Raw genomic sequence first — 17,866 nt, 5'->3', positions numbered from 1 at the left:
TGAAAAACATAAGTAAGTACCTATCTATGTCCACTGATCTTTGAGAATAAGGCATATTGGCTGCACATTTCTCGATTAGTCAAACTTGCAGAGGTAGGTACAATGCAACAATAAATTAACTTTACATATGATCCAACACTAGGACAATTATTTTAGATTTTAAAATTAATTGATTTGTGGAAGAACAGGACTGTCACACAACACAGGTAAAATAATACACTTAGGGAATACACTGTATGTGGACAAATTATCCAAAATACCACATATGTGGGATGCCCTGCTCTACCCTTCAGCTATCATATATTTATTAAGCCAATTTTTGACAAGATTCAAGTTTTTAATATAAAAGTAGCTTTGCAAGTATTATATAATCCATCTTCAGTCAACATTTTTTATTATGTCCAAAATAATTTGAAGCTTTAATTAAATAATAAATGGTGTGTTGTGTTTCAGGATCCACATCTCTATGGAATGAAGTTGACAATTAGGTGAAATAAATAACACAGAAAGCCACAACACATCAAGGAAGTTATCCTTTTTTTCCTCCTTGGATCAGTTCACTAAAACATCTGAAGCCATTAACACTTACTGGTGCTATAAAGAAATGCTTGCCCGAGTATATAAAAGGCTGCCAACTACCAAAATTAATACTAATGCAGGCTCAAACGCATTTGACTGATGGTGAGAGCAGCTTTTACCTATTGCTCCACATGTTTGTTTCATTCTTGATGACGTGGAACAAAAGAGTACCTGTACATTCCAGACATTCTTGCAATTGTGCAAACACACTGGTTTATATTTCTGTCACCAAGTCTGGTAAGTTGGATGTTAGCCAATAGGTGAATAGGTTTTTTTCCATTAACAGCAAGCTTTTTCAACAGCTTTGTACCTAAATCTACTTAATGCAGTCACATGTCATAGATATGCATCCCTAAAAAATGGAAAGAGATGCCACAGAACGTTTATAGAGAAAGGTTGCTTAGGAGTCTACAAAGGCAGACGTGAACATGAAGGAACTTCATTTTTTAAATATCCTCCATAGAAAACTGTGTAGAATGTAAAAGTTGCTACATAAATATTCAGCACACATCGGAATGGTCGTCCAAAATCTGTGCAATGTCATTAAATATGAGGATTCTTGACACTTGGAATAAAGATTAAAGATTGTTGCAGAATAGTTGTGAGTTTACAAGTTGGTTTTTCTCATTGGTGAGGTTCAATTCATTGCTTACCTACAAATGTATTGTTCACTGCCTCATTGGTTCAGGCATTCAAATATGCCCATTTCAATTCAGTACACCAGAGTAATTTCTTAATGGGCCTTACATTGACCTGCCTTTTGACTGGAAGTCTATTTGGCATTTGCACAAAATGTGCATAATATTTTGGGTGTGAATTCAATACAGTGCATTAGAAAGAAATTCATAGGCTGTCATTTGAAGGATCTAAAACTACAATATTTGGAGGACTCCTTCAGATACCCATAATTTATAACTCTAAATTTCACCTGTCAATGGGACAAAGTACAGTAACACAACACATTAGAAAACAGAGTTGAAATGCTAATGTTAATTGGATTTGTATGTAATATTTACATTATGTTCTATCACTTGAAGGCATCTCAGTTAAGGAAATCATAAAGCATAAGAAGGATAAAATTAATGTTTGAGCACATCAGAATTTTACATGGTCGGGCTGGGCTCTGAGAGGTTAAGACAACTTAACCTGCAGTAACTATGCCAGAACTGAGAATGCTTCTCAACCCAGAAGAGCTGACAATTTTCTAGAGAAAAACAAACTAAATTTTGAAAATGTCTTTTTAGGTGACATAAGTGTACTACTTATAAGTGCAAAATATCCAACAGAGACAGGAGAAGTTAAGCGTGACAGCTGCTAAAATTGCCCACTAAAAAATTATAATCTCCCGACAGCAAGACCTTCCAGGGTAGCCAGTCACTGCAGTTTTAAGAGTCTCGGTAAACACCATGACTCTGTTACATCCTTTGTTAGATTCCTTTGACTGCTTGTGATGTATAATTGAGTTAAGAAGCTTCCTCCAACAGTACCACCACAAGCGTGAAATGTAAACACAAAAAGACAGTTATAGCTACTAACATTAAATGTTTGTAAAGCCTGTGAGTATTAGCTGTATGTGCTCCTCCCTTTTACATGTTTAAGGAAAAGTTACCTTTTATGGGGAGATTGCCCATTACGGTATATCACTTTAAGAAAACGGCGTTCTAATCTAAGAAAGTTGATTTTAATTTATTCTTTAACATTTCTATCCACAGGTCGTCCAGTACCAATCATGCATTACTATCTGTCACCCAACACATGTAGCATTCAATTTGTTGCTGAAAGGCAGAGGAAATATATCTTTAGTGACCCCAATTGAGCAAATAATTCTCTAAAGGCATTTTTGGAAAATTAAGCATAAATTAACTAATTTTATGGTACAAGATTTAGCCACCTCATGAATGGAAGACAGAATTCAGACACTGCATGTCTATCCATTTCCTGAATCAGATTAACTGTAGCCACATTGTGCAACAGATAGCCATCTCTCATTAATATGCAGGTTACTTTATAGAGGTGTTTAAAATAAAATATACAACTGCGTGCTGGTCAAATGTCAATACAGTTCCAGAAATTCTCTGGATTCCTAGATGTACAATTATAAATTTTGTTTAAGTTCCAGGAATTCTCTGGATTCCTAGATGTACAATTATAAATTTTGTTTTGTTTACAAATAAAACAAAATAAATAAACACACATATGAATAGGCAAGGATCACAAAGTACCACCATCCTACCATTGTATAGTGAGGAGATCATAATTTCAGTTCTTGTTCCAGATACACTGATACTACACAATGTTTTGACACCTATTTGGAGTCTGTACTACACTGGAATTTCTAAAGTTGGTGGAGAAGTATTATTTTGATTTGGCGCATTGCTAATTTCCAGCTGTAATCTAAAACATATTTTATGAAGAGATGTACCTGTATTCAACAAAGGCCAAACGTAGAACAAAGAATTGCTGCCTTAAATAAGTCCTCCAAAATCTTCCATGGCCACAAAATGTAAGATACACATTAAATGTTTAACTATTTGTATGACACAAATCACAGCGTTTTTAGAATCCGCACTATATGTTACACATTTTAGCTGAAGAAAGCATAAAAAGTGTTTTTTCAGTAATAGAGAAATATTCTTCAAGGATAAAATGAGATGTACTGTGACCAGAGATGACCTTGTTTTTTTTTCTTCAATAATCCACTTGGCTTGTTATGTCACCAGAACCACTCAATAGCATTACATGTGCATAATACACAGATGAGGATAATTCATTACTCCAAGTATTACAGAGCACGGTGTCCGGGGACGTTTAACAGTGTTTGGAAAACCTAAAATTCAAAAGGATGACTTATTTATGTGGAGTGCAATAACCTGTTTATGTAAGCATTGGGCACAACTATGACTAATGACTGTAATAAATAGCGTTGTCCTCTTTGAAGATCTGTAGAGGTACTAAACCAATGTAATTAACTATTGTCAAAGCATGTGTAATAGAGATAAAATAAGACAATATATGGTCATACATTAGAATGATTTTCCTGATGGCAACCTGTAATTCAAGCATATAGTTTATTTCCTGTGAATTGAGAATTTTTAACCAATGGGAGCCTAAAATGTTATTAGAACCTGTATCTCAAATATGTGAAGTAAATAATGCATGGCAGGCAGATGTTATAAGAAAATGTATTGCAATCCTGTTCAATGGTTTCTTCAAAAAAACACTCATGGCATCATGGTTTAGACCTTATTTTGGCTTCTAAATATTGAGGCCAACTCAGAGTGTCTACAGACCTAAGATGCAACATTACTTTCCTATATCCTCTATATTAAATTTAATATAGAGATTTGTTAATATGTATATACAGATCTGCATTTCTGAATATTCTTTAATTAATCATGTTCGCCAATAGGGAATTATCAAACACATACACACACCAGATTTGTACCTGTAATATTCGGGCAATTTACCATTTTTGATGTAACCTTTTACCAACATCACCTAGAAATTCATGACTCGGAGACTCATGCAAGCAAAAAAATAAACCAGACTTTTTATAGCATAATAGAAATTGTGCTGAACTTTGAAAGGAAAGACATACACACAACACATGATGGCAAAGGGAGACAACAGGCATATGTACGGACCCAGGAAAGAAGCAAGCATGGGGGTAGTGAGCTGGAGGAAGGACCTACCAGAGCGCCCGCAGTCCGAGCAGGAGACCAGCTCTTCTGGTTGCCCACTCTTCCTGTTATTACTGGAGTCCCCAAGGCAGAAGTCACAATAGTCATTAGGTAGGATCACACCATCCGGTCCTTTTCTAGCTGAAAAGGGATTACAAGAAAAAGAGTGTAAATGTAATTTAAAAACATAGAATACTGTTCGCAGAATCACATTGGGTTTGACTTTGACATTTTTACAGGTGAAGTTACTAGGTAATGGGACAAACTTATTTGAGGTGTAGTGGTTTAGTGGCTAAGTATCTCATCTGGTGACTTGGGAGACCTGCATTTGCGGTTCTGGCAACAGATCAAACCGTGTCGCAGAAGAATTTTTACAGTATTACAATTATCATCCACAACCAAGTATTTTATCTTTATCTTGTATTCCATATTAGTCGCAAACTCCACAGTTATTGGTGCTTACCGAGTGTTAGTGTCCCTTCCATATCTTTGTGCTAATCACTGTTCGTAATTTATGGCGTATCTACATTGTAGCTTCTAATCTATAACATGGCCATCTATGCAGCACTCTATCACTCTCTGGGTGTAGTTCGTGCTATTTAGAAATGCTGCTAGTAATTTAATAAATATACCTTCCTCCCGGAACCATCTTTGAACCTCCTCTTAGGGTCCTGTGTATTTAAATCTCTGTCACTAACTGCTGCTTTTTGCTAAAATACAGCAAACTACATCCTCAGGCAGTAAAGAGTGTTGAGTTTAATATTATTTTAAACACTGACTTGGATCAAAAAAGACAGAGAATTATGTGGTGGTGCTAAACAAATTCCTAAATAATGTACGATAATCCAATAGCTAGGTGGCAAAAATAAAACCCATTGGCCTATGAATTGATTATTATGCTCAGTACAAGAGAGTTAGTCCCATACAGATGATTGGTTATGTATGGGTGAAGAATATATATAATAACGTTATTGAAAATTTCAAACACTCTTCTATACAGATAATACAGCTGCTACCCCGAATATACAACACATGGGAATGCATCAAACTCTCTTCTCTACTTCAGTTAGTCTTTAAGGCCCTTAATCACTGGCATCAAAGGAACAGCAACCTTAGTTTGTAACTCAACATTATCCCAATTCCTGCAAGAATACAATAAATATCTGGAATATTTAACGCTGAGGAAAAGCTCCAAAATATTTGTTGCTACCAATATATCACATTTGTTAGTTGGCCTCAGGCAGCTGTCAGGCTTTGCTTCCATTCTTCAAAGTGGTAGACAGTGCTGGAAGCTAGTGCATGATATGTTAAGGATCATAGATAGCCAATGCTTTTCTTAGCTCATGCAGCATTTGGGCTTGAGACACAGTTTTCCAATAAGTGAGGTGTAAAATTAAGAGATGATATTTTACAAAAAAAAACAAATTGTACAATCAGGAGTACAATATCTTGGTCACACAATCTCCAATGGATGCTAACACCTGGGCATTTTGAATATGTAATTAAAGAGGTGGTACGCCCCAAGAATAAAGACCAACCTCTCTATTGTTAGTCAAAGTATGTATGCAGACCGTATGCAGCCATTTAGGATGCTTCTTTTAAAATAGTCACTTCAGTGGATAAGAGCAAGATCAAACATAATATTAAAAGATGTTTTAATTCACTTTATCAATTGCATTTTTTTTTTTTATCCCAGACTGCAAAATATATCGAGAGGCCAATCAAGTATTTAACATTTTAATGATTCTGGCACAATCAGTTCAATTGTTAGGATGATCTCTACTAGAATGCCTACAAGAGATTTCCCATTCCCTTATATTAAAGTGAATGTCCTTTTAATATGGGTGGACAATTTGCTCTATGCTTAGTAAGGCGTTAATTTGAGGGACAGAGTTGGGTCAGTAGAGTATAAGAGGAATGTAGTCAACCAACCTCGGTTCTCTAAACGATGCAGAAGTGGTGGAAATTGGAGAAGATGGGCCTCTGGGCCCGTTCCCCTCTCCCTGTTTCAAGGCATCCCTTTGGGGAGAATTGTTCCCCCACCCCTACTTTATTTTCCAGGACCTCCATGTCCTGCTTCCACGTATATCCATCTGGCCAAGGTCAACGGGTGCAGTGGTTAGGTCTACAACTCAACCCTGCCTATATATTTCCAAATTTTATATAAGGTCTTACAGAAGTAATTTGTTTAGCAGGACGTTCGTATTAGAGCAGTTGTAGCATTGGTACCTCCCTTCCAAGTTGTAGGCCTTTCTTAAAGCTGCTTCTGTGGGGTTCACCTCTAGCCTTACAAACAGAAAGCCATTTGCTATTGCCATCATGTTGGTGCGTTCAGTCCCCTTTTTGTATCTACTTGAAGGCCATCTGGCTTATCCTCCTCACAGCCAGAGTATCCGCAGATTACTTGTAGGCATGTTTAAGTCTTGCACTGCACTGGTATCGGGTTGGCACCCTAAAAAACTAGCCCTGGCCTCTATGACTGGATGACTTTTCAGTTTTGTAAAGAGGCTACTGTACAATGAGGAACACTGGAAGGAGAATGTGAGAGGAAATCCTAGCCCTTTATTGCCACCATGAAAACTGGTCCATCCTCCTCCATGTATTGCAGACTAGGGTGTAACTCAGTTTTCACAAACGTTTTCAACTGGTAGAGGTTACTAGCTAAACAAAGTCCTTGAAGGGTGAAAAGCAACAAGAGGTTCATTTGTGTGCTGCATTCCAGTCAACATCTTCAACATGGCCCTAAAATGTTTTAGTTTTATCAAGAAAAGTATTTTCCACACCCTTCCTTCGGCCCTTTAGTCAAATAATTAAATGTGTTTAAGCAGTTGATGCCAGTCCCGTGGCTTGAGTGAGTCTCTGAGTGAAGATGGAATTAGGGGGTACTTCTGTACCTGTATATGCAAACGCCAGGTCTCTTGCCTGTGTTCGGAGAGAGGAAAGAAGACATTTTGATTTCTACTTTTCATCTGTGACCAATCATATGCAGCTGATGTTCTTGTACTATCAGTTTCAGAGTTTCCCTAAACTTGGCTTGTTTGGCATCAAAAATACAAGAAAGAACATTTACCAGGCAAAGGTAATTTCAATACAGAATATTTTTTGAGGTTACTATGTGAGCATTGTTGCCATTGGTGGTGTTGTGGAAATGTGGATTTTCCTGATCAGTTATGTCCCCTATCTTGGACCCCAACGATTCTATGTGCATGTCACAAGTACATGTATGTTCCCTCCAGTTCCAGTTTCCAAGACGCAAACATATGTGTGTCTACCGTCGACATGTTCTCTGTCAGATCCGCCATCAATGGGCTGGATATTCAATTCCTAAGTATGAAAAGCCACCGACTTTATATGGCTAAGGTACTCCATTTTTACAGTTCAGGCAAGTAGGCCCGATTCTTTCCTCAAAGCCTTTCCCTGCTCTCTGTCTCTGACAGTTTCAGCTTGAGCTCGCATCTGTATCCATGAACTTTGTCCTACTCCCTGTGCAGCTAACGGTGCCTGCCTCGGCCAGTTTTCGCCTGCCTGCCAAGAAGCTGTATTTCACCTTCGAATTATCTAGTTTGCTCTTCAGCCGATGCATTCCTGTCTAGTGATTTAGGTAAACATTTCCTTTAGCTCACAGGCAAAGGACTCAGCCTTTCCGTCCTCCTGCAAGTGATTCATAGCCCTGTTGCCATGGAAAGTTTTCTGCCCCTCGCTTCTCATATAGACACTTAGACGCTTGTACACGCACATACAGTTAGTATAGAATAGATTCTGTCCGAGAGTCCTTCCTTGTGGATAACATAGTTCTCTAAACATAGGATGTTAGATATGATTTGGGATTAGGTTGACATGACCCCCTAGACTTCTCGTCTCCACATGTAGAGCTAAATGTCAAGTCCCCTTCACCCCCTAGTTGCACGTCAATCACACGTCATGCTGCTGCGCACGCATCCATGTTAAGTATTATCGTATAGATCCACCTATGTAAGATAATGAGAGCCAATCATGTTTCTTTTTGCTCCTTATTACGCCTAGTTTCAATTACGTATCACTATGTTAATTTATCTTATCAATTGTTACGCCTTTTTGCACTTGTTTCATTGTAAATGTATGACCTATAAAAGTTACTTCTTGTCAATAAAGTATTGTACTTCACTTCCTGAACCCTCGTGGTGACGGAACCTGAAGGCCGCGACTCGAGTCGGCCATTTTGGATGGAATAAAGCCCATTTAGAAACCTCTTATACCACGGATTTCTGCCTCTTGTTATTCTGAGCTATTTTACTTTATTTTAAGGATTCCGTATGAAATTCAGTTTCGGTAAAAAGAATATTTACCACATAATGGCGCCCGAATAGGGACACTTTCTCATCTCACGCGCCGGCGGTGCGTTGCAGGCCCGGTCTCCTGCCACAGCTGGACGGACCATAAACGCGTACCAGCAGGATTTCCTGTAAGCTCCCTCCGGTCAAGCGGGGGCGACTGAGGCTGCGATCAACCCAGACGAGGCGGTGAGAAGTGCGAAGTATCCCGACCAGAGCCTAGCTGAGAGAGCAAGATCCGAGGTATACAGAAGCCCACCAGGTTTTTCGAAATCCCGATGTCCAGAGGGTCCGCTATCCGCAGTTATCGAGTCCTGTCCATTCTCTGAGGCCTTCCGTTTCAAGGAGCTACTCGGTGAGTACCATCGCCGAGGAGGCGTGTTGACGCGCACATAGGTTGTGCCGGTCAAGACGGATTTGGGTACACAAATCCGGTCGGCACTGTTTAGCAGTGTATATGTACTGTTTAGCAGTATATCAAGTATTCCGAAGTATTCAGTTATTGTCAAGAATTCAGCGTGGTGATTAGTTAGGCAGACTGTCATCATTGTCGGTTATTGTTAAAATGTTTAATGTTTAATGTTTAAAGTGTTCAAATGTCTTGCATATTGTGGTATGAATGATTGTTCTTTGTTCGCTGTTCATTATTGTGTTTTTCGTATTAAGTGAATTCAAGAGTAAGTATCAGATCAGTTGTCAATATGCCGCTCTTCTCGAAGTTAAGACAGATTACTACCAGAAAAGGGGTGCTTGAAGAAGCAGTTCCTATTCCTCCTAGGGACACTCCAGGGCATTTTATGTACCACAAGCATGGCTTAGATGCCATATTGTTTCTTGATCTATGGGTAGATTATACCAAGGGATTGCCGGAAAGTCAAAGGTGGCCCGCAGCGGGAACCTGGGATGCAGAGTGCATCATGAAAGTGGAGGAAGAGTTATGGAAAAGAAAGGTCAGACAGTCACAGAAAGACGCTGTTGAGTTATGGCGTAAAGAATCTCATAGACGTACAGAAAAAGCACGTAGACAAGAAGAGAGGAGTAAAGAAAGTTCAAATAAAGTTCAAGAAGATCTATTAATTGAGGAAGGTATCCGAGTGAAGTCAGAACAAGTAAATAGACAAAGAAATGCTCTTATGAATGGTATGTATCCCCTTCTAACCGAAGGACTACCAAAGGCTGTTCCAGGGATGCCAAAAGACTTGCCACCCCCGTTATTTCCAATTAAGGTACATCAAAAAGGGCATCCCAGAACCGCAGAAGATGTTTTTCTTTCCTCATATCTAGACGACACAGCTCCCGAGTATACTAACGCCACACTACATAGACCGTCTGGCGGAGGGGTTCAACGTCAGGATCAGGTATCCGACCCCGTGCAACAGCAAGTCCCGATACAAGCTTCGGCAAGCACATCTGTCCCCGCAGTCGATTCTACAGTGGTATCGACACCCATAGTTGCTGTGTCACGTTCAACGAACCCATTCACACCCGATGCCCCAGATGGGGCCACGGGAGGTGCTAGCAATACCTTTACACCACCCAGAATAAATAAACTTGTCTTTCAAGAATCAGCGCATTCACGTACACCTAAATTCGTAAGTGAACGTACGCTTAAGGAACTCCTTGTAAATTGTAGATATGACCCGGTGGTTGGTAAAGAGGACGAAATGGTCCTGGCATCATTACGCATCAGGCGAGCCGCAGAGTATTTAGCAAGGTTACCAGGAATGACTACGCATCTAGATAACATATACCATTTTGTTCAAACAGGACGAGATCCAGGATGTATTAACAGAGCTATGGAATTCCAGAAAGTAGAGATACAGGGGGAACTGTTACGTTTCCTCATAAACTGTGTGATCAGAAATCAAGACCGTCCGGGGGTAGACCCGAATGCAATGCTTATTCTTACAAGATGGAGCCAGAATATATCAGAAGGGAGACACGATAAGCAAAATTGTATAATAGCCATGTGCCGAAAAATCCGTAGAGAAATAGAGCGTATTCATGAAGAAAGATTGGGAACAGACGAGTTCGAGCAAGATGAAGTGTCCGAATCAGGGAATTCCGCAAGACAGTCAGAGACCATAGCCTATGTAGGCAGAGGAAGATCCTGTGATAATGCTAGATGTTTTTCTGATCCCATACACTCTGTATGCCCAAATAATAGCAGAACGTACCCGACGCCTGTAATAAATCTGAAGTCTCCTGAACATTTGTTTCAAGCCGCAGATAAAATACTACGAGAACGAAGGGGTTACCACCTCCTCGATTCCATGGATGAGCAAGAATTAGCCAGATCAGCTGTTCACTGGATTGACAGTCCTGAAATATACGGTGATGAGACCGTAGCACACACGTTTTTTAATCTCAGTGCAGATGAACAACGTTTAGCTGGAATCTATATGATTCAGCAACTCCTTATATTATATAAGAGCCAACATGCTGACCCTGGTCCTTTACCTGATATATTAACGGAACTACTCACGAACAGATGGAGAGGTTCTAGTAACAAGCTAATTAAAGAGATATTAGTGTCACGTAAACAGTATGTCCTTTTTGTAAATCCGGATTCTCTCTCGCTGCCCCACAGAGAAAGAACGCCGTACTATATGGATAGACAAAATCCTTTACGAGAAGTGCACCCAATAAAAGGCGAAGACAATGAGTTTCACCGTGTATTTGTTTACACACCCATATCAAAAATGGAATTATTAGAAATGAAGAAAGTAGTACCTAGTCATGACAAAGACCCAGCGGGTTTCCACCGAGAAATTAAAGACATGTTACTAATGGGAGAGTACACCTTTCCTGATATTATGACGATATTAAAGGTGCTTTTGCCTGCTGGCATCTATGAAAAACTGAAAGAAAAAGAGTGGGAAGTGGGAGACCAAAAGATAGACTGGACAGCATTAGCAGAGGAAGAAAGGGCCCGAACTGCAGGTTCAGGGCTCGGGGATAAAGTTAAACTGTTACCAGGTTTACTAGTACAGGTACTGCCACGTCTATTAACTACAAAAAAGGAAGATTGGGGTGCAATCACAGCCTGCAAACAAAAGCAAGATGAAGACACAAGCGATTATTATGCTCGATTTGAAAAATGTTTTGGTATAAACAGTGGTATAAAAGCAAGTAGTGACTCATATCCACATTTATTTGTGACAAAATTAGTGGAAAATGCATTGCCTCCAGTGAAGAATAGAATATTGAAATTCGAGAGTACCTGGCAAAGTAACACTCCGTCACAAATGCTACAAATGTTACAGTATCATCACAATAGAATTAGGGATGAACAAGAACACGAGCATAGACGCATGAAGGATACAAAAATGAAAATGCTAGTTTCTCAGACAGTACCAGCAGAGGGTCACAAAAAGGGTGTGACACATTCTGGTGATTCTGCAGCTCCTGTAAAAGGAACCTGCAATTACTGTAAGCAACTAGGCCATTATGTACACGATTGTCCAGTCCTGAAACGTAATATAGCTACAGGTATTGCAAAAGAGAGACCACGATTAGTTAGACAAGATCAGAATGAACAAGGAGCTATGCAGCATGGACAGTCCATGCCAGTTCAGCAACAGTCCATGCCAGTTCAGCAACAGTCCATGCCAGCCTCACAGCAGCCCATACAGTTTGTGCCAGCTGCACCACCGTTGCCTGCTACTGCCACACAAACCACAACACGACAAATGTATCAGACTGCACAATATGAATATCCTGAGTATCAGCGTTACGCATGAACAAGCCTAGAGAGGGAAGTTGACTTACCGCTCATCGAGATTCCTGTAGATCAAGAAGGACCGTATGTACATAGTGAATTGTTAGGTCAAGATAGAAAATTCTTACTCGATACAGGGGCAAGTCGAACAACTATAAAACGTAGTGAAGTTCCAGGGGCACCCCTCTCAGGCTCTCAAAATGTTTCCCTTGGTTTTTCAGGAAAACCTATTGTTAATGAAGTATCACAGCCTCTCCCACTTACGATAGGACCTTTGACACGAACTACAGATTTATTGCTTACTAAATCATGCCCAGAAAATCTGTTAGGAATTAAAACTCTGAAAGCACTAGGAGCCATAATATGTTGTTCTCCGGAAGGAGTAAGGTTGTTTCTACGTGATTTTAAAGGTCACTATGTGTCTAGGGACATGGATCCCCGACTACAGACTTTACCAGTACATCTATGGGCACAAGGCCCTACGGATGTTGGCTGCATGAACATTACACCATACCGAGTCACATTGAAAGCAGGAGTGGTACTACCACGAATGCGACAATACAAGTTACCACATGATGCTGTAGTGGCTTTGCTGAAAATCATTGATGAGCTAATTGCCCAGGGAGTAGTTGTAGAAACAGACTCCAATGTATGTAATTCACCGATAATTCCGATTCTTAAACGAACTGATCCTACTGCCCCACCAGTATACCGATTGGTTATTGATTTGCGTGAACTAAACAAGTGCATTGTACCACAATTTCCTGTGGTCCCTGATATATCATCATTATTGACAGCAATTGATTCCGAAGCAACATTCTTTACTGTAATTGATCTCAAGAATGCCTTTTTCAGCGTCCCAATAGATCCGGAAAGCCAATATTTGTTCGGATTCAGTTTAAATGGGCGCAGCTTTAAATTCTCACGCGCTCCCCAAGGATTCACAGAAAGCCCCAGCATCTACAGCCAAGCACTGAAACGAGAACTTGACAGTATCCACATGCCAGTCAATACTGCACTGCTTCAATATGTCGATGATCTGCTGATCACCGCGAGAAGCGAACCTGAATGTGAAAAGGCTTCTCTGACAGTTTTACATTTTCTAGCCGACAAGGGGCACAAGGTGTCTCCTTCTAAGCTGCAATTCTGTGTCCAGCGAGTTATTTATCTTGGTCACTCGCTGTCCAAGGAGGGAAGGCAGCTTACACCAGATCGCATCCAGTTAATTGCTAACATGTCAATACCCCAGACACAAAAGGAAGTGCGGGCTTTTATAGGCCTCACTTCATATTGTAGGCAGTGGATCCCTCAGTACGCATTTCTAGCAAAACCACTCATTCAGCTAACCACACAGGAGGCAGCCACATCGACTGTTCTCCCTTGGACTCCGGAACATACACAAGCTTTTGAAAGCCTAAAGGAAGCTTTATGTCAAGCACCTGTTTTAGCAACACCATGTTATAGCAAACATTTTACACTTTTTGTTACAGAACGTGAAGGTACTGCCTTGTCAGTACTCACTCAGGATCAAGCAGGATCACGCAAGCCATGTGCTTATTTTTCCAGTACATTAGATCCCGTAGCTCAGGCTTTGCCTGCATGCCTGAAATCAGTGGCGGCGACAGCTTTAGCAATCAGACAAAGCGATGCCATAGTATTAGGACATCCATTGACAGTACAAGTACCACATGCAGTAGAGGTTCTTGTGAACCGAACACAAACACAACACTTGACCATAGCAAGACTTACCGGTTATGAACTGACATTGTTTCAACCACACATAGAGATCCGACGGTGTAATACATTGAATCCTGCTACACTATTACCTGTAATTGGAACAGACCCACTAGCTCATGATTGTGTTGAAATCATTGAAATAAAGACGAAACCTAGACAAGACTTGACAGACGTTCCATTGTTAGATCCAGACCTGACGTTGTATGTAGACGGATCGTGCATGAGAACAAGTACAGGAGATTTAGTGGCCGCGTATGCAGTCACAACAGACACTGAAGTTATTGAGACAAATTGTATAGATACTTTGTCAGCCCAAGCAGCAGAACTTATTGCTCTAACACAAGCCTGTATTCAAGCCACAAATAAGAAAGTTAATGTATACACTGACTCACGTTATGCATTCGGAGTTGTACACGACTTCGGCGTACTGTGGCGAGAGAGAGGTTATTTAACCTCCCATGGTGCCCACATTCAGCACGGACCCCTCATTCATGCCTTGTTAGACGCAATACATCTACCCACTGCTATATCGATTATGAAATGTAAAGCACACACGAAGGTTACTGATATCATTTCTCAAGGCAATGATTTAGCTGACAGAACAGCTAAACAGACTGCTCAGAATCGCACATTAGACATGACAAAGCCAATAGTTCAGACACCAACACAGTGTATGACAATTAAGGATCCCGCACTTGACGTAATTGACATACAGACACATGCTACTGCAGAAGAATTAAAGAAATGGACTGAACTAGGAGGGATCCAGACAGATCAGGGATGGATGACGAAGGAGAAATCTGTATGGTTTCTTCCTGACTCTATGGTCCAAGCCATTATAGCTACAATTCACAGCCCGGCGCATTTAGGAGAAAAAGCTATGCTAGATAGCATTCAACACATTTGGTTCAATAAACATTTACGAGCAGCAGCTAAACAAAAGGTCCGTACCTGTATGATATGTTGTCAGTTCAACCCGGGAAAAAGTGTTCCCGTAGAACAGGGTGGATTCCAGACTCCTGATCATCCTTTTGAAGTGCTCCAAATGGATTATATCCAGATGGAACGATGTCGAGGATTCAAATATGTTCTTGTAGTTGTCTGCGCTCTCTCCCGATGGACTGAGGCGTACCCAGTATCAGATTACACGGCCCCGACTACTGCCAAACAGTTAGTTCGAGAATTCTTCCCACGGTACGGGCTACCACGTGTTGTATATTCAGATAACGGCCAGCCTTTCTCATCCGAATTAATGAAACATGTCTCACTTTTGTTGGGATATCAGTGGAAGTTCCACTGTGTCCGACACCCCGAGGCAGCAGGTCTCGTGGAACGACATAATCAAATTTTGAAAATCAGATTGTCTAAAATATGTAAGGAGAAAGGTGTTGACTGGATAGTAGCCTTACCAGTTGCACTATTTTACATAAGAATGGTAGCACACTCTCGAACAGGGCTATCCCCGTATGAGGTGATCTTCAGAAGGCCACCAAATATGTGGGGGACGCCTGTACCACGTAAAATAACTGATGTTAATTGTAATATGCTGACAGATTACCTGGCTTCCTTGATGTCTGCACTACAATCTTGTCGTTCACAGGTAGCTGCAGCTTTTCCTGACAACACTGAGGTGAAACCCCATGACGTTGCTCCGGGGGATCTGGTGTTTGTGAGGAATTTCGATCGGAAAACGCAATTGGAGCCCAGGTGGAAAACACCGAAGCTAGTCCTGCTGACCACAAGAACAGCCGTGAAAGTGGAGGGCCGCAAAGGATGGATACATTCCAGTCACGTTAAGAAATTTCATGGACTATCCTCGGATATAGACACTGTGCCCTGCACTCCCTCACAGACTGATTCAAAACTTCCCTTTGTTGAAAGGAATGACTCTCAGAACTATAAATTAAAACTTAGGCCCAAACAGTCGAGCAATTTGATTGTTTAAGTCCTCTCCAAGGTGAAGCGGTTGAATTGTCTCTGACATGTATCCCTTGGACCTGAGTAGAGAAAATACCAGAGAAATGTTGAAACGACAGGCGTATTGTAAATCACTGCGTAGCTACTGTGTGAGGACATTATTAATTCTGTTTTTATTGAGTGTTTTAATAATCATTACGAGTGTGATTTTGCACATATATCATCCTATTTCTAGACATGTTTATAATATTACTGCTGAACATTCTTTTAGTGACCTACCGCCACATGAATTATCTTATAGACTTGCGCTGCGCAATAACACCTTCATTAGTATGTTACATCATTCCCATCAGACTAGTAATGCCACCAATTGTTGGGTGTGTGGCCGACTCCCTCCCTATCAGAATAACAAAGGAGTTCTGCCTTTCTTTCCACATCCGTTCACACACAATGGCTCCTGTGGAGCATGGTTTAGTTTACTAAATTCCATAGACCCAGACACAGCAGTTTATCAACAACATTGGATATGGGGAAATCTGAATCTAGTTTTATTCAAAGTCTGTCACCCTAATAAGGAGGGTCACCCCAGTAGAACAGGAACTGATTTAGAAAATGAAGTGTATAAATTAGGTAATTTTACGCCTAACCTCATGATTTTGAACGTCAAATCCGAAGTTGAATTAATTCTGCCCACTATGTCAGTATTTCCAGTTAAGGGTGAATTATGTGTGAGAAAAGTTGGTTCCATACACATGGGCCATAGCAAATGCGTTACTACAGTAGAATATAGTGATCAAGGGAAATCTTCATTTAGAGCTTCTCGCCATTCTTACTTTATATGTGGTCAGACGGCATATATGCGTCTGCCTCTAGATTGGGATGGTACCTGTTACATAGCATTCCTTTTGCCACCTGTTTTCCTAGCTCCCCCTGATTATTATCGAAATGTTCTTTTAGTACACAAAAGAGAGCGTAGAGATCTCCCAGTTGTCGATTATACTGAGACGGCATGGGACAAGTATGTAGATTTCAATAAAGGTATCTTTCCCTATATAGGTACAATATCAAATAGTAAGCTGATACGCAGACTCACCAAGACTCTTGAAGCTGTAGTAAACGAGACTATAACCGCCCTAGGCAATCTGACAGAGGAACAATCAGTGATGAGAATTGTTGTTCTCCAGAATCGTCTTGTCCTTGACGTCATCCTGGCCGATAGGGGCGGAGCTTGCAGGGTCATCGGATCCAGCTGCTGCATATTCATACCAGAAAATTCGCCATCTGTATATAAAGCTATAACACGCCTTCATAAGATTGTAAGCCAGATACACGAGAATACAGGCACTTGGACGTGGTCCGGGTGGTTTTGGAGTGTGATATCAGCCTGGGGATGGAGAGTTCTATCCTTCCTAGGTATTGGCCTTCTTATGCTCTTCAGTTGTTGTTTATGCCTGCAATGTGGACCAGCGATTTGTGGTCTGTGTGCCACATCATGCATTCCATATCAAAGTTCTCGTTCAAAATGCCGGAAAAAGAAGGAAGAAGAAATGATGCTCCATGAGCAAATCGATGGAATAATGAAGATTGATATCTCTTGAAGGGCAAGTAGGGGACAAGGAGGGAATGTGGAAATGTGGATTTTCCTGATCAGTTATGTCCCCTATCTTGGACCCCAACGATTCTATGTGCATGTCACAAGTACATGTATGTTCCCTCCAGTTCCAGTTTCCAAGACGCAAACATATGTGTGTCTACCGTCGACATGTTCTCTGTCAGATCCGCCATCAATGGGCTGGATATTCAATTCCTAAGTATGAAAAGCCACCGACTTTATATGGCTAAGGTACTCCATTTTTACAGTTCAGGCAAGTAGGCCCGATTCTTTCCTCAAAGCCTTTCCCTGCTCTCTGTCTCTGACAGTT

At 40.7% G+C, this 17,866-nt stretch overlaps 1 protein-coding gene across 5 annotated transcripts in view; it reads right to left on the bottom strand.

The window, feature by feature from the left end:
- The window catches only part of DPF3 (double PHD fingers 3), a 499,249-nt gene that overhangs the window by 30,207 nt on the left and 451,176 nt on the right, over window positions 1–17,866 (bottom strand). For all 5 annotated transcript variants that reach the window (XR_014968956.1, XR_014968957.1, XM_085627278.1 and 2 more), the window contains exon 9: window positions 4,272–4,400. Coding sequence is in view for 3 of the 5 variants with exons in the window: in XM_085627278.1 (XP_085483404.1) it covers window positions 4,272–4,400 (129 nt within the window). In the remaining 2 variants the exon portion in view is untranslated. The remainder of the gene's footprint in view (window positions 1–4,271; window positions 4,401–17,866) is intronic.

The sequence above is a fragment of the Triturus cristatus genome, chromosome 9 (assembly GCF_964204655.1).
Source record: "Triturus cristatus chromosome 9, aTriCri1.1, whole genome shotgun sequence".
In the NCBI taxonomy this organism is placed as follows: domain Eukaryota; kingdom Metazoa; phylum Chordata; class Amphibia; order Caudata; family Salamandridae; genus Triturus; species Triturus cristatus.
The sequence above is the reverse complement of the archived record's forward strand: the minus strand, read 5'-3'. Positions and strand labels throughout refer to the sequence as shown.